The sequence below is a fragment of the Canis lupus genome, chromosome 4, assembly GCF_011100685.1.
Source record: "Canis lupus familiaris isolate Mischka breed German Shepherd chromosome 4, alternate assembly UU_Cfam_GSD_1.0, whole genome shotgun sequence".
NCBI lineage: Eukaryota > Metazoa > Chordata > Mammalia > Carnivora > Canidae > Canis > Canis lupus.
In genome coordinates this window covers 29,827,938-29,851,600 of record NC_049225.1, presented here as the reverse complement: position 1 = coordinate 29,851,600, position 23,663 = coordinate 29,827,938, and the positions used below count along the sequence as shown (strand labels likewise).

The following is a 23,663-nucleotide window of genomic DNA, read 5'->3' as shown; positions in this document are numbered from 1 at the left end:
CAGGAACGGTACACGCGCTCCTTCCTCCCTTCTCAGGGCACCGGAAGGGCTGTCGTCTTGTGGAGCTGCCCATGGACAGGGGCAAGGACACCCCCAAGGTCTACCCCACTAAAATCAGAGTGGAGGCCATCTCTGGGAGGCGTGTGGTGCTGTGGGAGTCAGCCAGGCCTGGGTGTGGATCTGCTGCCTCCTGGCTGTGTGACCTCGGGCAAACCTCCCTGTCTCTCTGTGCCTTGGATTCCTCACTGGAGGGGGCAGAGCGAAGATGGGATGGCTGGTGGAGGTGACGCTGCCCGTAGGCGGGAGCTGTGAGGGTGTTACAGCTGGGACCTGGGGCCCCGGGAGGGGAAGGGAGCATGTGGGGGCATAAAGCAGAGCTCCTCCAGAGCCACGCTGCGCTGAGCACTCTTGCCTCCGGGGACCGTGGGGAAGGGATGGTTTTGCAGACTTTCTGCAGCCCTGGGTGAGGAAGCAGAGTCCGCTGCAGTCTGGGCTACGGGGGGTGAGAAATGGGGGCTTGCTGCCTCCCTGTGAACCTTGGGGGAAGTAACATAAGAGCGGCTCTTCCTCTGCTAGGCCTCCTCCCTGAAGGGGAAGAGCGCAGGTAGGCTTGTGCCTTGCAGCGCCCATTAGAGGCACAGGTACGCATGCCTGCGCACACACGTACACTCGTGCCCACGTGCACACCCACCCTCCTGCCCGCAGCCCATTCTCTCTGCTTTCCGACACCTTCTGACGCCGTGGAACCAGGGAAAAGCTGGGAGATACCTGGGCAGGCCCACAGGAGCCTCTTAACCTCTGCTGTGCCCGTCGCGGCTGCACAGGTGGCCGTGAATGCGGTCCATGGCCTTCGGGGCCTCACTTGGCAGTGAGGAAGTTGGACAACGGCCAACGAGCCTGGAGTTCAAAGCCTGGCTTTTACTTGCTGGGTGGCCCTGGACAGGTGACCAAGCCTCCCTGGGCGTCCGTTTCCTCATCGAGAAACGGGGCCACGATGAAGCGACCGCGGGTCGGGTGCGTGGTGGGCGCCGGCATGTGGTGGACGCTCGGCACGCGCCTCTCCGGTCTGCGGTGGCCGCGGTGTCCCGAGCAGCTCAAGCTCCAGCACCCACCTGCTGGGTGTTCTCAGGGGTGGGCGGTTTGCTTCTCTTTCTACCCCTCAGTGGCCAGATGAGGAGATGGAGGCCCAGAGAGAGGAGGGATGGTGTGAGGACCCAGCCGAGGCTGGAGGTGGGCCCCGCAGCCTCCCTCCAGGCAGCCGTGGGAGCCCCAGCCCTGGCTCCTGCCACAGTGGCCCCAAACTGCTGACTTCAGCGTTTCACCGGCCACGGCAGATCAGATTTCTTTTCTGGCTCTCGGCCACCCTCCACACCCTTCCCCCATCGCTATTTTGAGCTGAGTTCCCCTGTCCCCTCCTCCCAGGGCTGTGGACCTCGTACCAAAGCCTCATCCCAGGTGAAGACCGGCCCCTGGCATCCTACCACCTTCCCGTCCCCCAGCAGCGCCCCTGGGCTTAGCGCAGAGCCTTCCTCCAGCAGGTGGGGCTGGGCCGGCCACATCTGCCCTGGGCTGGCATGGGACGGCCTCAGATGCGGAGCCGGGGACCAGCCTGAGGGAGTGCTGCTGCCGGCCTGAGGTGGCCCTCCAGAGTGGTCAGGGCGGCCCAGGCGGGGCGTCCTGCGAGGGGAAGGGCCCAGTGTGTCCTTAGCCCGGGCCCGCACACTTCACCCGTCATGGGCCCTGCGCCTGCCAGTGTCCCCGTCAGCGGCTCGTGTGCTCTGGGCCCCACCCAGGGTGCCCCGGGGGGGCGGGGAGCGGGGGATACGAAGGGCTCCGCTGTCCACGGCCCACTTACAGACGAGCGGGAATGGTTAAATTCGGGACGAGATCTCTGGCCTGCTGGACCATCCCTGGCATGCTGGAGGCAGGGTCAGGGCGGGACATGACCCGCAGCCAAGCGAGTGGGGCCGACCACAAGGGCCCCTGGGAGTGTAGGGAGCCGGAGCCTTCTCTGGGGGAGGCAGTGGGAGGGCCCTCGGCTAGGGCAGGAGCCTGCGGGCTCAGAAGCCGGGATGAGCACCTCCAGGAAGGCAGTGACCTGCCCGGGATCGGGATCGGGATCAAGGAGGCCAGAGGGCGTGGCCTCGGAGCCTGGCCGCAAGGGATATGGGGGCACGCAGCAGGTAGACAAACCTTTGGGGCTTTGGGGCATCGGGAACAGCGTGAGCAAAGCCCTGGGGCGGGCGTGGGGGGTGAGGAGGAAGACACAGCATTTGCAGAAAATGATTTTGTGGACGTTGAGCGCAGGTCTTGTAGGAGGGAGTAGCTGCCACTATGGTTAGGAGATCCTCAGGGCCCCAGGGTGGGGGGGGAAGGGGCCCCGAAAGCCTTAGGTGTTTTTGCATCAGTCCTGCAGGGGGGTGGCGGGGGTGTCGAAGCTCCCCAGGGGGAGACGGCCCAGCTGAACCCAGGCTGTGGCTGCTGCGGGAGAGGGGGCGCAGTCAGAAGAAGGGGCTCGCGGGCAGCCGGGCCACCCATACAGGGCTGGCGAGGAGCCCCGGACGCACCCTGACCCCATAGCTACGGGCAGCCCGCGGGGCGGCCGCGAATCTTCCATCCATCTCCTCCGGCGGCCGCGGGCTGGGCCGCGGTTCTCTCCGCAGTCACACGACGGGAGGAAAATCCAGACCTTTTGCAGTCGCTCTGATTCGGATGTTTTTCACCCTCCGGACCGGCCCCTCTTCCCCTCCCCGCCCCCGAGCTCCGATTGCGGGTTTGCTGGTGGAGGGACGCCAGGGGCAGGAAGCAGATAACCCAGGGAGTGGTTGTTCATGTGATTAAAAAGCCTTTGCTTTCCAAAAAGTTTAGCCCCAAAGTGCTTCATGCTGCCCCGCCTCGGGGTGGGGCTCGGGGCTCCGGGTTTCTGCGCCTGCGGGGCTGGGAGCTGGAGCGTGGGGGGCGCAGGGGGCCTCGGGCTCCACTCTCCCTTGGAGTGGCCTCGTCCTGTCACTGTCACTGCCCGGTCCTCTCCCTCCAGACCCTTGGCTCCCCCCCCCCCCCGCCCCGCCCCGTCCCTATTCCCGACGCCTCTGCCTCCCTCGCCCTGCCTCTCTCTGCGCCCCCCGCGCCTGCCTTCCCCTCTCCTCTCCGTGGCCCGTCCCTCCTCTCTCCACCCCCGCCCGTGCCCCCTCCCCAGGCTTTTCCTGAGACCTTTTCCTGGCACTGTGAAAGCTTCCATTGTTCCTCGGCACTTTGACAAACCCTAGTGTTGTGGAATCGGAATCGGGATGGCATTTTTGCGGCGGCAGCTCGGGGCTGGGAACGGGGCGGGAGGGGTGACAGGAGGCATGGCTTTCTGGGCCCCTGCTGGGCTGTGGCAGGAACCCAGAGGCGGGGAGGGGGCCGGGACGCCCGTGTGCAGACAAGGGGGCCCTTGAGGCTCCAGAGGAAGCCCAGAGTGGCCTCTCCGGCGTCCTTCCTCCCTCCCGGCAGCCTGCGGGCCGCACGGCCCAGCCCACCTGTCCCTCTGATCCTGCTTCCTCTGGGGCCTCCGTGCGGCCTGCAGCTGCCTGGCCCCGGCTGCCGAGGCTGGGGCGGCCCTCCTGCCTGCCTCCACGGGCCCTGTGTGTGGACACGTGAGTGCGGGGGTCTTCGGAGAAGTGTGGGTCTCAGAGTCTGGGCCCACTGCCTCCGGGGCGAAGTCCTGCCCCCTCCCGGGCCTCGACTCCTGTGTCCGTCATTAGGGTGAAGAGTGCTGATTTTGTGCGGCTGTTGCATCGATTAGAGGCAATCCCGAGTGTCACACCCTGGCTCCGTGCCTGTCACCTGGGAGGGAGAAGCGTTGCCTCTGCCTGAGGATGCAGAGTGTTTCTACAGGTGTGCGTCCCACTCGGGCCGGAGCCTGGGAGTGTGTGGTTGACGACGTCCGTGACCAGGTGCGGGCCGCGGTCGGAGAAGGAAGGGTCACGGGGCTGACCCCTCTGGAAGGCTCCACCGTGAGAACGTTCGTCATCCGTCTCTCTGGAATGTTCCACAGGGCCCGGTGCAGAGTAGATGCTCAATAACCCGTAGTTGAATGAGTGAGTAATTGAGGAGGTGCCAGGGCTTGGAGTCAGATGTGGGGTCGTGTTCTGAGGAACAGGCTTGTGCTCTAGTTTTCTCACAGCCACATCATGGGGAGGCAGTGCATGACGAGGGCGTGTTGCTTCGGGGCTAGCACACCGGGTTCCAGCCTCGACTCCTTGGCTGTGGGGCCCGGCCCCGGTTGCTTGCCTTCTCTGGGCCACCGTTTGCTCTTCCGTCAAATGGAGACGCTGTGGTTGGGAAGCGGCTGGCACGGAGTAGATGCTCATGAAACGTCGGTGTCTGTGCTCCTCCAGGACAACCTCCTGACCCGCAGGTGAGGAAAGTGGTGATGAGCTTGGGAGAACCAGGGCCCAAACGCGGGCCGCGGGCCCTATTCAGCCCCTATTCAGCCCCTATTCAGCCCACATCGCCCAGGCTGGGGACAGCAGCCTGAGGAAGGGGGGCTGGAGAGATGAGGATCCAGAAGAGGGGCAGTGCCTCTTCTGGGGAGGACCCCCAGCATCCAGAAAGAGTCCCTAGAACCCTCTTGAGGTCTCCAGGAAGGGCCAGCAAAGCTGCACAAAGGGCCCTGGGACTATGACGCGGCCACCCCTGCCTCCGCGTGGAAACGTGTCTTGCACCCCTGAGACCCACCCAGGGCTCTTCCTCTCTCGACTCTGGGCCAGGAGCACCTCGGGCACCCGGCCGCAGGAGAGCACGCAGACAGGGTGGGACAGGGAGCCGCAAGGAGCCCATCTGTTCCTTATTTCCTCCCCCTGCTCCTCCTGGCTACGGCCCTCGCCTCTCAGCTGGACACACCGTGGGCCGGCCTAGTGCTGCGCCGCACAGAGCGGGGCGTGTGTGAGGCTGCCAGGCACACATTGACTTACAGACCTCGGGGAGGAAAGCGACCCCGCCCAGCAGTTGGTGCCACCCTCATTCTGGAGATGCGGAACCTGAGGCCCAGAGAGGGGAAAGGATGCCCCCCTGCCGCAGGCCAACCAGCAGGCCAGGACCCGTGACAGTAGCAGCCGAGTCCCGTTTCTCCCTGTCCCGGCGGGGCGGGTTCCGTATCTCTGTGCAATCCCGGCAGGTGGCTGGGCACGGAGAGAGTGGGCTTGAGTCCGACGGCTTGGGTTCAGGTGCAGACTCTCCGACGTGCTGGCAGTGTGGCCTTGGGCAAGTCGTCCTAACCTCTTCATGCCTCAGTGTTCGAGGCTGAGACCGGGGACAGATTAGGCTTGGCTCACAGGATGCTGGTGGGAGCCCGGAGCGGGGCGGTTACTCTGTCGCACGCAGAGCTTGGCTGGCCACAGGCTGCTCTCTCAGGCGGGCAGGGGTGGTACGGCCAGGGCGGGAGCGAGGCCTGCGGCCGGGGCGCAGCCGGAGCCCCATCCCCAGAGAGCGAGTGGAGGCTGTGCCTCCTGGGGCAGAGCCTGGCGCTGGAGTCCCGACGTGCAGGGGGCACAGCCTCAGCAGGCCCACCCCGCTGCCCTCTCCCAGGCAGGGTCCCCGGGACCCGCCACTGCCAGCCACCAAAGGCAACGATGTCCCCGCCCTGCAAAAGGGCCTCAATCTCAAGGGGGTGAAGACGAGAGCAAGCTTCGCCGTCTGGGCTTACTCGCTCTGGGTGGGACTCCAGGGAGACTGGCCGAGTGACCAGCCGGGCTCTATGTCATGTGACAGGTGTGGGTATTGCCCAGCTGACCTCAAAAGTGGAGGGAGCGGATGGGATGGAGGAGGTGGGGAGTCGGCCCCGTGGCTGGGGCAGGGCAGCTCTAGGACACAGGCCCGCAGAACCAGGGTCGGCCAGTGTCCAGCACGCAGGCCCCAGGGCCGCACCTGGAGGGGGCCGGAGGCGCGGAGCTGCCATCGCCACGGGGTTGCCATCACCTTGGGAGAGCATAGGGCGCCCCCTCGTGGGCAGGAGCGGCTGGCAGGCCAGGGAGTCCCGTCAGAGTCCCCCCTACTCCCTGAGGACATCTCAGTAATTAGAATAGAGAATTGGGGGGGCCCGGGGGGCTCAGCAGTTGAGCATCTGCTTCGGCCCAGGGCGTGACCCTGGGGTCCCGGGATCGAGTCCTGCATCAGGCTCCCCGCATGGAGCCTCTGTGTGTGTGTCTCTCTCTCTCTCTCTCTCTCTCTCTCTCTGTGTCTCTCATGAATAAATAAATAAAATCTTAATAAGAAAAAAAAGAATAGAGAATCCTGTCTGCTGGAGGCAACCTCCCGACACTTCTGTTTTCCTGTGAGTCCTTTGCGTGCCCACTTTTCCTTTTCACAGTTTCGCTCTGGGGAGCAGTCTATATCCGGTCACTGGTCCGGCTTTCTTTATAAACATTTTCCGAAACTCTTAAAAAAAAAAAACCCTTCTCATAAGTATTTCAGTGTTTTGCTGTCGATCATCCGAGGGCTGTAGAGTCACAGAGGGAACCAGAGCATTGGAGTTGAACATTTAGCCCATTCGAGTTCTGCACGTCGTAAACTGCCCTGGGATGAACATTCTGGAACACCCTCCTGGGTCCACGTCTCTGGTCATTTCCTTAGGACGGTTGCCCGGAAATGGATTTGCTGGGGGAATGGACATTTCTAAAAGTTTGAAGGCTTGTTGCCAGTTGTGCTGTCAGAATCCAGTAGGAAGTACACCTGTTGGGCCCCACTCCCAGCCAGTGTCTGAGAGGTGCCCCCTCCGCACCTGCTGGTCGGTCTTCACCAGCAAGAAGGGTTGGGGCGCTACACAGGTGGAAGTGCCCCAAGGTAACCTGGTCCAACTGCCTGGCCAAGAAAGGTCCCCTCGGCAGCCTCCCTGATAGTTGTTTACCCGGCCCCCTGCTTGCATGCCCCCAGGGACAGGGAGCTCACCACCTTACCATCCATCGTAAGAAATCTCATGAGCTGTTGGGGAAAAAAAACCACACAGAGCTGTTCTGAGGAAGCGCCCAGATAGTGTCAGCATCGTCCACATCTCTTCCCCAAAGGCCGGCTTGCCTGGATGGCTCCTCCCACAGCCCACCCAGCTTTGCTCTCGCTGCTCCTTGTCCCGGGTCCCCCTTCCACCTCCGCTGCAGCCACTGCTGCCCACTTCCCAGGCTGCCCTCCGCAGGGGTCCTAGCCACCGCCTGGAGGTCAGAGGCTCCAACCCCGCCTCCCACCTCAGTCCCTGGTCTGCTGTGTGTCCTCGGGGAAGTCGCCTTGCCTCTCCGGCCCCCAGAGGGCCTGTGTGTGCGAGGAGGGGTGGTGTCCGAGCACCAGTGAGCGTAGCCCGGGCTGCTGGCTGATGCGATTCCCCAGAGGGGTACGTGGCAGGGGCCCGGGTCAAGAGAGCAGGTCAGGCCTGGCATCCTTCCCAGCCAGGGCGGGTGGCGGCCCCTAGAGCCGTCGGCAGTCAGCGTCTGTTTCATGTTGGAGTTTATGAGAAGAGGCCGGCCTTTCTGGGAGGAGGCAGAGGGAAAGTGTGGGGGGTAGAGAAGCCTTTGTTCCATCAGAAATTCCTCCTCCCTTTGGCCCTGCCCTACTCTGTAAGCATAAACAGTGTTGGAATAAAGTCCTTCCAGGAAGCGCCTCCTCGCTGCTGAGCCGAGAGCTGCCTGCTGCCTTTCCCTCTGCACCCACTGCCTCTTCACCCCCGCCCTGCCCTCCCTGTCTCCCTTCTGCCCCAAGGAGGGCAGAGCCACCGGCTGGGCTGAGCAGAGGGACTGGGGGCTTTCTCCTCCTGAGCCCAGGCCTCAGCTTCGTGGTGGGCACATACTTAGGGGTGAGGGACAGCAAAGGCAAGCCAAGCGGAGCCTTGCGGAAAAGCCCGCCGGGCCTAGTCCTGCTCCTCGCACGCTGGAAGCTCTTTGGCAAGTGCGGCCCCTTCTCCGTACCTCCATTTGACCATCTGTTAGGTGGCTGAGGATATTCCTTGCCCCAGGGGTTATGGGAAGCGTTGAGTAGCAGCCCGACAGACTGTGGAGCCCTGCGCACAGGTGGCGCCTCATAAGCGTCCTGCCCTCTTTGGCCTGCCCTTTGTTCTTCCCAGCAGCACCTGCAGAGCTCCCTTGGCCGTCCTCTATCTTTCTTGGTTTCTCTCTGAAAATTCCAGAAGGTGAAAACACCTAACGCAGTCCCTTTGTGGCTTGCCACCTCCCCTGCCAACCGGGGAGAGCGGGCCCACTCTATGCTGCGGAGCTTTCCTCCTGTGATTGGCCTGGTCTCAGCCCCAGCCTCTGCCTCACCCCGAATGCAGCCGCTCCCAGCTCCGGCAGAGAATCCTACGGAAGTTGGCTGGTGGTCGGTGAGCACTTGTCCAGGCACCACGCTGACGCCATCGTGTGCGTGAATGCATCCCATCCTTCCAGCAGCCCCGGGAAGCCGGCCCTTACCACCACGCGAGGCTTCCTGATGAGGAAACCAAGGCCCAGAGAGGTTGGGTGGCTTACAGAGGGGACCCCGATAGTCCAGGCAGAGGCGGAAGGCCATCACCGGCATCTGGCTGTGAGCCCCGTGGTATGAGCCGCGTCCCGTGCAGCGGGGTGTCCGAGCGAGGGCCCTCCCAGGGTGCTGAGGACATGTGGTCCTACAGAAGGCAGGAGCCCCTGTCCCTGGGCCTGCCCTGCCGTTCACACTCCCTGACGGACACCTCCAGAATGGCTGGTTTTCCAATTACATGGCGTGGTGGCGCTTCCCGACCCTCCCCCACTCCCTCCGGTCATCGGTCATCGGCCTGCTTCTGTCCTTGGTGCACGCTCGGTGTCATCTGTTCCCCTGTGAGTTTCCTTTCCATTTCTGAAGCGGAGCTTCTTTGGGAACCAAACCGTCAGCCCCGGCCCAGTCCCCACCCTTGACTCTGCTGAGTGCCGCCTGCCCTTTGCACGGGCTGCAGGGCCTGTCCTTTGTGAACCAAGAGGCCTGTGGAACCAGATCGCAGCGTGGGCCTGGCTGGCGATGGCCCCTACGTGTCCCCCCTTCAGTCAAGGAGTCAAGCCCTGCCATGGCGGAGGCACCCCATGCCTACCTGTCATTCCCCTTTTAAACGTAGGTGGCTTTACGCATGGAGACACAGGGGAGAGAGTTTCCAAAGTACTTCTTTCAGGATCGCTGAGGAGGGGAGGCCACAGAAGCTAAGGTTGCTGAGAAGGGGTGCGTTCCAGGCCCCAGGTAGGACAGAAGGTGCCAGGAGGGGTCAGAGGGCGCGCTGCACACCCGCTAACTTGCAACCAGCAGAGCTCGAATTGCCTTCGGAGGCATGAGACAGCCCCCCCACTGCAATTTGGAGCCTGGACGCTGACCGCACCCCGAGTGCTCCCCTTGGCACACCCAGCCTCCCCCACAGACCTGCCAGTGCCGAGAGCCAGCCCTGCCTCAGAGTTCGGACTGAACCTCCTCCCCGCCATATCACGGCTGCCAGGGAGGCCAGTAAGGATCCAAAAGACATTAGGCAGCAGGCCCAAGAGGCCGGGGCAATATTGTTGTCACTTTCTAAATTAGATTTACATGCTCAGCGCATATGTCCCCTTTCGGTGTTTTGCCTTGAAATTCCAGCAGGCCGTCACCAAGTGGTGGTACCGGCCCCTGGGACCAAGACACGGTTCGCAAAGGAAGCAGTTATCATTTTATATGCTGCTGTTGCTCTGCGTTAGTAAGTCATGGTAATAACTAACACTGCTCGTTTACTTTCATGTATCGGGCACTGTTCTAAGGGTTTCCCACGTGTCAGCTCGGTTAATCCTCAGAACAGCCTTATATGGTAGTCCCCGTCCCTATCCTTGGGAAGTCACTTGCCCAAGATCACGAAGCTAGGATTTGGACCTAGAGTCTGTGCGCTTAACCTTCATGCACTACTTGCTAAATGGGCGATTATCCAGAGAAACATTACTGTGGAAACAGGTCACCCCGGAGCCCAGAGCTTCTTAAACTGGACGTAATGGCTCATGGATGCCCTGGGGCTCGTCAAGATGCAGATCGTGATTCGGTAGCTCTAAGGTGGAGCCCAAGAGTCTGCCTTTCTCGCAAGCTCCCAGGGGATGCCGCCGACGCCCGTCTAGAACCCACACTTGGAATAGTCCGGCGTGGAACCTGCGTGTGAGCCTGTCTCGGGCCCAAAGTCTGCAAGCACCAAGTAGGTGACGTAAATGCAGGGAGCAGCTGGTCAGCATCGAGATGACGCTCCCGAGCTTCAGCTGATGGTCACCGCCAAGATTTCTGGACCAAGGTGGTCATATTTCTTTGTGAAATCTTCCGTTTTCAAATACCGGGGTAATGAATCCGATTTTACAAAACACCCTGCAGCTTGTGCAGGCGTGTTCGTAGCAGCGTATTATCCATAACGGCCAAAAATCAGAAACCACCCAAATGCCTGTCGTCTGATGAATGAGAAAATAAAGCATGGCGAATCCCTACCATGGGATATTATTTGGCGACAAAAGGGAATAAAGTACTGATAGGTGCTCCCACCTGGATGGACGTTAAAAGCACTACGCTGAGTGAAAGAAGCCAGGCACAGGAGGACAATTACTGTATGATTTCTTTTTTTTTTTTTTTTAAGATTTATTTATGATAGACATAGAGAGAGAGGCAGAGACACAGGCAGAGGGAGAAGCAGGCTCCATGCAGGGAGCCTGACGTGGGACTCGATCCCAGGACTCCAAAGAGACGCTAAACTGCTGAGCCACCCAGGGATCCCCTGTACGATTTCTCTCTCTTTTTTTTTTTTGTTTTTGTTTTTTTCGTTTTTTTTTTTTTTTCGTTTTTTTTTTTGTTTGTTTGTTTTTTGTTTTTTCGATTTCTCTTAAAGGACTGCTTAGAACGGGGAAATCTGCAGTAGGGTAAGAAGGTGGAGGTAGTCTGTCCAGGGACTGTTAACAGATACAGGGTTCTTTCGGGGGAGGGACAAAATGTTCTAAAATTAGCTTGTAGTGACGGTTGTAAAGCTCTGTGGGTATATTAAAACCCACCGTAAACCTTATCTGGTTGAAATGTGGGGAGTGTGAGAGTCCGTATCTCACTAAACTGTTTAAAACAAAAACAGAAGACACCAAGCAGGAGAGAACTAGTCTCTTTAATAGATAAAGCGCAGTGGCAAATCAACAAGAAAAATAACAAACCCCAGCAGGGAAAAAAGATTGCAGGAGGACACACAGCAACACTTAGCAAAGGAAACGCGACGGTTCTCAAATGCATGTGCAATTCTCTGTTGTTTGTAATGAAAGACGTCCAGGTCCAAGGCACTGGGAGAAGATTTTCTCCCTGTCAGATTGGCGACGGTGGAAACTTCTGGAGAGGAGACGGGACAGGAAGTCGGTACCCCTGCGGCCTGGTGGCGCGGGGGCCAGTGCCAACTTGTCGTGACCTTTAAAAATTAAAAGTGCACGTACCCGTTGGCTCTGCAGTTTTGCTTCTGAGAATTTATCCCACCCGTGTCCGCTCAAATGTGCAAGATGTCTCACACACACATACACACACACACACACACACACAATCATTCGTTTTCGTTGTAGGATCATCTGTAATAGCAGCCGAAGGGTGGAACAACCCAGAGGCTCCGTGGTGGCACCTGGCAAATGCTGTGGGTCTGTGTGTCGTGATGTGGGGCAAGATGTACCATCACGTCTCTTATAATAGTAACATGCCTGAGATCGACGGTTGAGTAAAACGGGGAAGGCATAGACCTGAGTGTGTGATGCGCCCCTCCACGAGGGACAGGGATGCGTGTGCACCTGCGTGTTTGTTAGTGCAGAGCCCGCCCCGGGGTGGGGCGTAAAGGACAGGAGCACGGCCTCCAGGCTGGGAGCCAGGGGCCAGGAGACTCCTCTTCGCTGCTGCACAGCGGGTGGCCTACTTGTGGCTGTGCTGCCTCGCCAACGACCCTGGATGCCACACCACCGTGTGGGCCAAAGTGCACCTGTATGCAGGTGCATGCGACCCCTAGCTGCCTTTTTATGACGTGAGCCAGAGAAGTAATTCCTGGCCACCGTCCCGTACTTTGCTCCCTGAAACCTAGAAAAGAGGTGTGTCATCCACCACCTCCCCTCTTCTCTGTCTCCCTGTGTGGGTCTCCCAGGCTCGGGATTCCTGTGCGTGCTCGGGGTGGGGGCCCTGGTGTTCCCTGGGTGGGGATGGACGGCACCTGCACGTGGGATGTGGAGGCCGATGGGAGGACTGGGGGGATCCCGTACGGGCATCGTTTTGGCCTGGTAGACCCCAATGCCCTGTGTTTTGCTTCCTGTCCTCTAGGCACGCCCCAAAGGCGAGGGTCTGACCCCGTACCAGGGCAAAAAGCGCTGTTTCGGCGAGTACAAGTGTCCCAAGTGCAAGAGAAAATGGATGAGCGGGAACTCTTGGGCCAACATGGGGCAGGAGTGCATTAAGTGCCACATCAACGTGTACCCTCACAAGCAGGTGAGCTGGGCGGGGTGGGAGGGCGGGGGGCGCAGCGGCTGGCGGGGCACTCCGAAGGGCCTCAGTTTACTCCTGTGTGTGACGAGGATGAGACCAGATCTCTCCAGGTTGGCCCTTTGTTGGTCTCCTCTGAAATGGGAGTGGGAGAGGGAAGGAGGGAGGTTAAAGGTGCGAGTCCAACAAGGCCCTGAGACCGCAGACCCAGGCGAGTCCTGAAACGAATGACCTGGGCTTGCTGCTGCAGGGTGAGCGGGGATGTGGGGGCAGCAGGGCGCCGCGGAGAATGCGTGTCTTGTTCATTTGCTTGTCCCGTTGGCTCATATACACAAGACAGCCCGAGTGTGCCAGGCAGTGTGCACAGGGCTGGTGGCCATGCTGGAGGATGGCGGGGGTGGATGTGGTAAGGCAGCTCATCCCAGGCTGCAAAGAGGAGGCCCGTTTAATCTGGGACCTGAGGGATGGGAGGAAACTAGACCTATCACAAGTGGGGGACAGCCAGTAGGTGCAAATGCCCTGTGGCCTTACGGATTTGAGTGCTCAAGGCCCATACCTCCAGGAAGGATCAGGAGAGCAGAGCAAGAGGAACAGGGTGGGAAGCTGAATGGGATGCTTACCAGAGCCTTTGGGGCCACTCAAAACCCACAAGCAACAGAGCCTTCAGCTTTATTTTGAGATGATAATTCTGGTGGATGCAGACATTAGTGTTGGTTGGGCTGGTTGATCAAAGGTGAGCAGACCAGTGGGAAAGTCATGGCTGTGGTCCTGTGCATGCTGCAAAGAGGTGGCCTTGGACCTGGGTCGGACACCAGTATCACCGGCTTGGATGTGGCAGGCGAGGAGGTCAGGAATCCAGGAGAACAGTCACACCTGAGCTGATGGAGGTGTGCTTACTGAGGCGGGCAGCCCGGGCTGGGGGCAGGGCCGGGGGAGACCCAGTCGTCCCGGATAAAAGCAAGAGTTCTGATACAAGTGTTACGTTTGAGGCGTGCCTGAAAATCTAAGTCGAGTTGTCCAGAAGGCAGTTGGAGGTGTCACGTTGAAGCTCACCTGAGACGTCAAGGTGGCTCCTACATCCTTGGGGATCATTGACCTAAAGGTATTTAGGGAGAGGATGAGGTTTCCTACAGCACGTAGACAAAGTGGATACAGCATTTCCCCAGACTGAGTGTTGCCAAATCCCAGCACTGAGGGTCAGATGGAGGAGAGGGATCCATCCAGGAGGACAGCAGGGTACAGAGTCCTGGAGGTCGGGGGGCGCCGTTCGAGGGGACAGGTGCGGCTGGTGCAGAGGTGTCAGCATCACTGCCATGGAGGAGTGCCCTTGAGATTTGGCAACAGGGAGGTGGCCCTCAAACTTCATGGGGCACCACTGTGGTGTGGAGATCCTGTTGGACTAGAGCTGGGGTCTGAGAGCCAGGAAGCCGATGCCCCCAGGTCAGGCGTGAGGGCGGAGGCAGGTGTGACTCACAGCAGACCTGTGCCTGGGGCCGTGGCCGAGCAGCCGGGATGGGGGATGAAGGCGTTTGTTGGGCTGGGCTGCAGCGGGAACACCGCCACTGCCCCCTCTCTCGAGGGGACCTGACTGTAGACAGAAGCAGAGGAATGGGGTGGTCGTGGCGGTAGGGCAGGTGGCGTCGAGGCTGGTACTACACAGATGGGAAGGCCAGGAGTGAGCTAGAGGCAAATGAGAGGGATCCAGAAGGAAGCAAAAGGCTGATGATATAGGGACAGCAGGACGATGCCTTACTGTGGGCCCAGGAGGGATGTGGCTGGTAGTTAGGGACGTTGGGGGCCCAGGAGGGAGGACGTGGCAGATAGGGAAGCTGGGGACTCTTCCCTTCCAAGGCTCTTCTCAGAGAAATGGGACAGGAGGTTTCCAACTATGAGGAGGGGTGTGGTGGCCCCTAGGGAAGGACGAGGGAGGGAGCCGTCCTCCTAGAGAAATCTAGCAGCATCCCAGGCCCCAGTCTCCAGTCTCAGTAGAGAGAACAGGTTTTTTTTTTTTTTTAAGATTTTATTTATTCATGAGAGAGAGACAGGCAGAAGCAGGCTCCATGCAGGGAGCCCGACATGGGACTCGATCCCGGGTCTCCAGGATCAGGCCCTGGGCTGAAGGCAGGGGCTAAACCGCAGAGCCACTGGGGCTGCCCGAGAACAGGTTTCTGAAGATCAAGTCCAGGGTGCGGCCCGAGGGTGCAGTGGGAGGGGTTACGCTGATGACATAGTGAAGGCACTGAGGAGCCAGAAGCTGAGTCACCAAGAGGGATGGCAGGGGGGCGGAGGAGGCAGGACGGGAAGGGAGGGGGGCTTCGGGGGCTTCGGGGATCTTGGGGAAGGCTCCCCTGAAGCAGTGATGCTGGCTGAGCTCTGATGGGGGGGTGCGGGAGGTGGGAGGGAGCAGCCCAGGGGGAGGGAACAGCATGTGCAAAGTGGGGAGGACAGGGTCAGGTACCAGGCCCTGGAGGAGCGGAGGGGTGAGGCGGAGGTTGGAGGCATGGCCGAGAATTTGGTCTTCACCCCACTCGGGCACACAGGGGAGCTGGCTGAGCAGATTCTCGTGCGTGAAACATTTGGTGGTTTTGTGCCCTCATGCTGGCTGGCCTCGCTGTCTCTGTTCACAGACCCCCTCCCCCCCACCAACGCTCTCTGTGGTTCCCATCAGCCACACTGTGACACGTGGACAAGTGGCCTCCAAGCTGGCCGTGGAGGTCAGGTGACCGGGGGTCTCCTCAGTGGTGGGTCCGGGTCCACATCCTAATGGCATCGAGGCCCGATGGGTGGGCCTGGTGTTTTAGGAGCACATCTGGGGTCCAGGGTAGGCAGTTTAAGGGACACATGGTGTCCTGGGTCCTGATTCCCTGGCAATTCCTGAGGAGGTCTGAGACCCCACAGTCCAAAAACACGTGTCCCACCATGTCTGAGTAGGAGCACAGCCCCTTCGGGGTTACAGTCTGCTGGGCACGGCACGGGCAGGGCCGCTCAGAGGGGCCGTTCCTTCTCCCACCGGACACGCTCCGTGGAGGGCTTCTCCAGAGCCAGCTGCGTGTCGGTGCTGGAGGAGGACCAGGCTCCAGGGCTGCCGGGCCTTCTAGGGTCTTCTCCGACTGCGGACACAGGGTTCGGTCAGGGTTAGCAGCTGGCATTTAGGGGAACTCCTGCGGGCTGCCGTTTGCTGAGCCCCGACACACCCCTCATGCGTACTCTGTCCCCAGACTGGGTGTGCTGTTCATCCCCGTCCCACGGGGAGAAAGAGCGGGGCCCTGGGAAGCCACGCAGAGTTGAACTTGCACCTGTGTTTGGAAACAGTCCGTTGGAGTATGGGGAGCCCAGACAGGCGTCCGTACACATCCCCGCTTGGCCATATCGGCCACGGGTGTCCCAGAGCTCCCCCCGCCCCGGGGAGAAAGAGGAGGCAAGGCCGCAGGTGGATCCCTGTGGTGATGGGAGAGGGCAAGATTGGAAAAATTATGCCAGTACTTAATACCTGTCATCCTCTCAGCTACCCTGTGGGGTCAGCTCTGTTGTCTTCCCATTGTACAGAGGGGGAAACTGAGGCAAGCAGCATAAGTCAGTAGAGAAGCTTGGATTCATGAGGAAGGATCAAGTTTGGGGCCAAAGGGGGAGGGAGGCAGGGAGGCCAGGTCACATGGGGGACGGGGGAGGGGAGTTGGTAAGGCCCCCTTTCCTGCGGAGGCTCAGATGTACGGGGGGTTTGGCTGTGTGCTGGGGGCTGCACGGCTCGGGCCTTCTCCATGCTCACAGCCTCTGCAACCCGGCAGAGAGGCAGGGCCCAGCCCACAGGCCTGAGGCCAGGACACCTGCCCCCTCGCAGGGGCTCCGGCCTCCTGGACGCCTGCCCCTATTCCGCTCTCGCGTCCGGCTCCCACGAGGAGGCCCACGCTGGGCTCGTACCACCGCCTCCAGGCAGGCAGTGGCCTCACTGGCCTTGTCAGCTGCGTCCTGCAAAAGTCGATCTGAACACCGCCTCCCTGGCCCCCTGTGCCCCACACGCGCACCCCGATGATCAGGCTCAGCCCCTGGGTGGGTTCCCAGTCCCGGAGGAGCTTCCAAGAACACGTGGCTCTGCTCTTCCCGCCTCCCGGTCCGCCCTACTGTGCGCAGCTGGAATACTACGGCCCAGAGAGAGGAAGGGCTTGAGCAGGACCCCTCAGCCGGGCAGTGGTAAGGGGGCCATAGTTTCCCACCACCCCGCACCCCCATCTCCTCTCCTGGACTCCACGTGCTTCTCACCTGGGTCTTCTCCCTCAGGGAGATTATAGGCGAGGTGGGAACGGGGCGCCCCCACCCTACTCCCTGGCAATCAGGGGCCTTTGAAGAACTGAGAGGAGGACTTGGAGTCTCTGTCCCCAGCGCCCCGTGGTGGAGAGGGGCCGCTTTATTTCTCCCACCCCACCCCCCAAGCTCTGACCTGTGCAGCATCCATCCCCCGAGAGCCCTCCACTCCCCCCTGCTCCCTCCCCCGCCACATCTGTTTCCCGTCAGGCTCCAGCTGCAGCTCCCCTGCTCCCCAGGAGAAGAAAACACTGAAAGGCTCTGCCTCCCTGCTGGGGGTGGGGACGGCCTGGGCTGATCCATCCCAGCAGCTGGATATTTTCCCTCCTTGGAGGGTCAGCGGAGCCTGGACCCACCCACGGTGGGCAGGGGCCTGGATAGGGCCACGGCCAAGGAGGAGGGATGGTGTAGCTGGCTCCCTGGCCCCCAGCCTGCCCCTGGTCCCCCATCATGCTAACAGTAGCAGCAACAGTGTGGGATCAATACTGGCCGACCTCTGCCCGGGTAACTTTGCATGTGTTACCGGATTTATCCTTCATAACCACTTTTCATAGAAGAGAAATGAGGCACAGAGAGGTTAAATAACTTCTAGAGGCCTCACAGCCTTGCAGAGCTCTTTATGGCTATAAAGGGCTGTAACAAGTCCTGGCAGTTACTTCCCTCTCCATCATGCACACGCTGCACGTTAGGAAGCTCCCGCCCAGGTTACGGAATTGAGGTTCCAGAGGGGAAAGCTCTTACGGCTGGTCTCCCTGCCCAGGGGCTGCTGGTGGCCTTCCTGGGTATCTGGGAGAGCAGGTCGGGGGCCTCCCTAGGCCTTCCAGCTTGGAATCGAGGCTGCACCTTTCAGTGTCCGTTTCCCTGCTGGTGACCCTCGCCCGCGAGTGACCATGATGAGCAACACGAATAGCTTTTATCTGCTCTGCTCTGCTCTTCCTCTTCTCCCAGTTGTAGTCACGACCCTGTGAGAAAAGTGTTGTCACACGTCCCCTTTTGCAGATGGGGGGATGGAGGATGGGAGGGACCAGGTGGCTTGCCCGAGGTCGCACGGCTTGGAGGCCGTTCAAGCCCACGTCCCACACAAACCTGAACCCTTTCTCCTCTCCCCTGGCCAGGAAAGCCGGTCATCTCAAAGCCTCTTGGGACAAGGCCGAGGCTTCTGTCCTTTCTGCACCCGTCTTTCTGTGGCTTTAGGGAGCACAGAGATGGGTTTTATGACCCTTGGAGCTCTGTGGCTCTTCCATTTCCCCACCTGCCCTGAGTGTCAGCTGCAGGCCAGGTAGTGCATGATGGGTCAGAAAAGCCAGTGCGCTACTTTTGAGAAGTCTGCCGTGTGCCCAGGGCTCCCTCCAGGACCATCTGTGGTCAAGGTCACTGACCCCCGGGGCTCCCTGGCCCCACAGCAGCCTGCGGTTCCTGCTCCCCCCTTCCCCAACCTTCAGCATGTGGGTCCCAGCTGTCCCCGACTGGCTTCCTTTGAGTCCCCCCAGATCCATGCAGGGGACCCTTCTGCAGGTGGGCGTTCTGAGCCGGGGCTTCGGCTGCCAGCCAAGAAACCATGTGCCTCAGGAGGTGTGCCTAATAGCCTCCATAAATTTTCCAGAGCAACAAGTCTTTGCTGGCTTTTGAGAGCCAGGATGGGAGGGAGAGCGGGAGCAGGAAGCTCCTGTGTCCCAGAAGTGTTCTCATGCACGCCTAACACTGCCTGGTTCACAAACATCTAGTCATCTGATTCCTCCCACTGCCCCACAAACGAGGTGTCATGATATGGCCCACTTTACAGGTGTGGAAACTGAGGCCCCCTGAGGTCACCTAGGGAGTGAGTGGCATCACAGGTCAGGCAAGTCACCTCCCTTCTCTGGGCCTCTGTTTCCCTGATAGGAAACCGTGAGGTTCCGCTCATGTAGCCACTCGGTGGGCAGGGCAAGCCCTGGGACGAGGGGCACTGGCTGCTGACCTCACAGAGCCGAGGCTCGTTTACCCCAAGCCCAAAGCCTGGGAATGACAAGTAGGGGCGAGGCGCTGGGTGAGCCGCAGGTCGGGAGATGGGGGCTTGCGTCTTCCCTGCTCTGGGCCTTGGTCGCCTCGCCTGGGTGCTGTCCGGGCACTCCTGGCCTGCCTCTGTCCTGGGCTTTTGTGAGCTGCTGGGGTGGCTGCTCTGAGAGTCCTGGGGGGAGGAGGGCAAAGTGGTGCAAAGACGACTGGTGTCCGGGAGCCCCTCCCCCGGCCCAGCCCTGGGCCCCCCGGCTGTGCACCTGCCACAGGCCAGAGGTGGGAAGGGCCCGGGCCCCTAGGGACCACCTCTGTGACTCCGGGCTCTGTCTCCGCGACCCCCACCCCGTCTGTCTGGTGCTCTCTCTGTGCCTCGCTCTGCATCTGGCTTACTGTCCCCGCTTCTCTCTGTGTTTCTACCTTTCTCCCCACCGCCCCCTTCCTCTCTGCAGAGACCCCTGGAGAAGCCCGACGGCCTGGATGTGTCCGACCAGAGCAAGGAGCATCCCCAGCACCTCTGTGAGAAGTGCAAGGTGCTGGGATACTACTGCCGCCGGGTGCAGTGAGCCGCCCGCCCGCCAGCCCGCCGGAGGAGACGCCCCTCCCCGTGTCTCTCCAAGGTGCCAAGTGTCCTCGTGCGCGTGGGGGCAGCCTCGCAGCCTTACGTGCCCGGGCAGGGCTGTCTTAGGTTCTTGTCTCGTGTGTGTCGACAAACAGTGTTACGGACGTGGCTGCCCCCCCCGCAGAAAGCCAGCTCTCTGGGACTCTCCGCAGGTGGGCCTGAGGTTGGGGATGGAGGGGACAAGGTGAGCAGAGGGCAGCACACAGGACCCCGTAAAGTCCTTGGTGTCCCCTGCCGCTGTCTTCCTCTGAGACTCCCTTTGGGGTGAGCAGCCTTGTGTTGGCCACAAGTGCACTAAATGTACTGTGAATCCCAAAGCCTGCAGGGGACTGTCACCCCAAGACGAGCCAGGCCTCCTTCTCTGCCCGGAACCTTCCTGTTTGCCCTGTGCACAAAGCCACTCTCAGAGTGCCCTAGGTTTCTGTCCTGTTTGAGTCAGCAGTCCTGGCAGGGCTGACACCTGTTCTAGCAGCTGCTGGGGAGCAGGATCTCTGCCCCCTGCCCGCCGTGAGCCCCAGACCCCACTGCCTGTGCCATCGTTAACTTCGCCCACCCTAGACCCAGAGGGCAGGGACCGGGAGGCACTGAATGTCGGACGGCGTTCCACGGTGGGACCCGGGGCCCATCAGACGACACCCTCCGCCCCCCGACCCCCCCACGCACACACCTTTCCCTCTCGGGATTGGATTTTGTGCTCAGATTTCATCAGGCCCATTCCCTGTCTTTATCCTTCACCTCTGCCCATACTGGGGTCCCCCCATCCAGACCGAGGCCGTGGGGCTGGGCGAGGAAGGCGCTCTGGCAGGACAGACATGGGCCCCGTGGGCCGGAGACCTAGGTTCCGGTGCTGGCCTGGCTTCTGTACGCTTCGAAGCCTCCGGAAGGCCGTCCCACCTCCGGGCCTCAGCGTGGCCACTGGCTAAGTGGGAGCGGCTCCGGAGGGCACAGGCCCACTTCAGCCCCCGTGTTGTGGGATTCCCGTGGCGCCCTGTTTGGAGAGGCCACACTGCACGCCGTCACCCCATCGGTCACTGACAGAGCCAAGGGGTGCCGGTCCTCCCCAGTCACTGCCTGTAACCCCGCCCTGCCCGGTGCCCCCACCCCTGCAAAAATGAGGGATCCCCCCCTCACATAGGGCAGCCCCGATGTAAGCTACACCGCCTCTTGTTTCTAAAATGGGGACAACGATTTCCTACCTCCCAAGGGAGCGGGGAGGCCCTGCGCAAGTCACGTGGGTCCGGGAGACCCTGTCCCGTCCTCCGAGGGTCACGCTCGCCTCTCCCCTCTCTCCCCCGCGAGCAGCCCTAGGTTTATTGTCCCATCGTCCTTCCTTCCTCCTGGGGAGAGGGAGAGAGCCGGCTGTCGGCTGTCGGGACTGGGTCACTTGATTTTGCCCCAACCTCATGCCTCTGTGGGGGGAAAAAAAAAAAAAAGTTCGACCATGAAATGGACCTGAATTCAGTGTTTACCACGGCTCAAGGTCACCCAGCTGGGGCCCGTCACTTTTTGTTTTCAAATGAAAATGCTGTGTCAGACTGAGGAGTTACCGTGAAGTGTTAACCCGGGTCCGGGTCCCGGAGCAAGTTGAAGAGATGGAGGGAGTGCGTTTGCAGGGGGTGGGGGGGGTGCAGGGGAGACTTCAGGGGGCCCTGCCCTCTGAGCACTAGACAAGGAGCCCGAGCCCCACGGCCGCCTCCGCGCAGCCCACGGGAGCAGAATGCCCAGCAACCGGCTGCCCCCCCGGGAGTGCCCCCGAGGAATCCCTCCCAGCTGTCCCCTGCCCCCCCTCTGTCCTGGCCCCGGGCTCTCCGTCCCCGGGGAAGCTGTCACTGTCTGTCATCCTAGCGCGGCTAACAGTGGTGCCCGCGGGGGGGTGGGGGGGGTTGGGGGTGGGCAGTGTGCTGGTCTCTGCCGTGAGGACCAGGACCCAGAAGCCGGGGGTAGGGGGGTGGGGTGGGGATGGGGGGGAAACACCTTGGCCCCAGGGGGCCCAGAGCCTACCAACTGTACTGCAAGAGTGGGGGCAGCCCAGATCCTACAAAGAACCCAGGCTCCAACCTGCTGGAGGCGAGCGGCCTTCCGCGGCCGGCGGGAAATGGGATAGCACCCCAAGTGACCTCCTCGGAGCTCTGTCCAGCCGGTGGCCGCAGCCGTGGGCACCGTGGGGGCTGGGCCCTCCTGCCCTGGGGACCCCCCCTCCCGTGCACCCCACTCCCGTGGGCTTGGGCTGGATCGCGGGGAGCCGTCCGTGGGCAGCAGGAGGCCCTGCCGCCAGGCCGGGGACCGTGGCGATGCTGTGCTCTGGGGGCCCGAGAGCCCAGGAGACAAGAAGGCGTGTGGCTTGTGTTCAAAAGGGACAATCGCCTGCAGTTAGTGGATCTAGCGATCTAGTTGAGAGATAACAGTGTTTAACCCATATGAAGTATTCGATAGTTCTACTTGTGAATTTGTATTTATTTTGAGTTATACTTGACACAGAATTCCTTTTTCTTTTTTTTTTTAAAGAAAAATACTATGTGTGTATTTTGAAGAAAAAAAATCATAGATGTTAAAATTTCTTCTGGTTACCCATTTTTCTCACAACACTGAATTTGTTACCTTCTCCGGAAAAAAATCTTCACAGTGATTTTTGTCTGTATATATTTGAGGGCCTTTTTTTTCTTAAAAAAAAAAAAAAAAGAAAAGAAAAGAAAAAGAAAAATATAATTGCTTGATTTTTGAGGCTAAAACACAAAAAGAGGCATTTTCAAAACTTGGGAGCTTTCAGGAGGGCAATAGAATATCAAATGAAGATTTCTGGAAGTATTTTGCAAACCTTCTGGTCAAGCTGCAAGAATATATTTATGGTGAGAACTTTTCTCTTTTCTCCTGTTGTTGGTTTCTTTTGTTTGTTTCGTTTTTGTTTTTGGTTTGATTATTTTTTTTTTTTTACTATGCTTTGATCTGTAAAAAGTATGCAACGGAACTACATTAAGAAGGAAATATTGTCTACATAGAATATTATATGAAGTTGGTACATAATTCTGATGAGGAAAAAAAAATCTTTGCGATTCTTTAAGCCATATTGTTGTTATTCTGTGTTGTTTTCCTTGGATGAAAATATCAGTATTAAGTAGCCAAGCATATTATTCAAGTGCTTAGACTTATTAATATGTCCGTGTCCTGTATTTATACGTATGTGTATTTTGGAAAGTATTGCTTTTTTTTTTTTTTTAAGGGAAGCTATTATTAGATACATAGCAGAAGAAGGGAATAGTGATCCCTTTGAGCCTCTTCAGCTGAGGGTAACAAACACAGCATTGTAATCCATTCTCTTGCACCTTCTTATTATTATCTTGTTATTATGGTTATTAACTTTGCGTGGGGTGGGCAGGGAGTGGGCCGGCCGAAGAAGGGGCACAGCAGTGTTACACAGCCAGCGTGTGAGGACGGTCCGGCCCCTGCCTGGTTGGCCAGCTCCGAAGGTGACCTCCTTGGCCTGGTGGAGGGCCCCGGTCAGCAGAGCCCAGGGAGGGAAGAGGAAGCGGGAGGCAGAGTTCTCCACGCCCCTCTTTGGAGCTTTGCCATCTGAGCCACGCCTCTGGGCCCCAGGCCGTTTGAACTTGGATTTGTCAACCAGAGCCCTTACACCTGCCCTCCAACATCTACTAGACTTGAATCTACTCTAAATGAATATTTAATCCAACATCACTACATGGTAGCCCAGTGCAACAAGTAATCCTGGAGAGTGGGAGGCCTTCCGGCCTTCGGGGAGGTGGCTGAGCCGTCGCCCAAGGGCTGGCGGCAGGAGGGCTCGTCGCCATCTGTCGCCAGCCTCGCCGTTGGACCTCCTCCACTCCCACGTGGCGCCCCTGTCCGTGTCTGTATCTGTTCATATGTGTGTGTCCAGCTAAAAAGACAAACGAGAACCCGTGGGCCCGGGCTCGGAGGGTGCATGGAGAGAGAAGGCTCCCGCCCCCTCCGAAGGGCTGCCCTCGGGATGGCATTCCGTTGTGTGCCTTATTCCTGGAAAACCTGTATACAGCTTGCCTATAGCAATATAGCCTTTTCATGCTGTATTAAAAGAACTTCTAAAAGCAAGACAGGCTCGTGGGTTTCCTTGTTTGCACAGAGCATCAGTGGGGGGAGCTGGGAGTTTTCGCAGACGCGCGAGGCCAGGCGGGGTGGGAAGGACCCCTCGAGCTGCCTATCTCCTGCCCCGAGGCTGGGTCATCTTGTCCTTGCTGTGCTGCCTCCATGCCATCAATGTGCCTCCTCCCGGCCCCTCTGCCCCCAAGTGGACACTCTCCAGAGTCAGGGCCCTCCCCAACGT

The 23,663-nt window shown here is 59.7% G+C and overlaps 1 protein-coding gene across 1 annotated transcript in view; it reads left to right on the top strand.

The window, feature by feature from the left end:
• Window positions 1-23,431, top strand: part of ZCCHC24 (zinc finger CCHC-type containing 24) — a 60,901-nt gene extending 37,470 nt beyond the window's left edge. The window contains exons 3-4 of the mRNA XM_038534467.1: window positions 12,280-12,444; window positions 19,182-23,431. Of these exons, the coding sequence (XP_038390395.1) occupies window positions 12,280-12,444; window positions 19,182-19,295 (279 nt within the window). The 3' untranslated portion in view covers window positions 19,296-23,431. The remainder of the gene's footprint in view (window positions 1-12,279; window positions 12,445-19,181) is intronic.
• The last annotated feature ends 232 nt before the right edge of the window (window positions 23,432-23,663 follow it).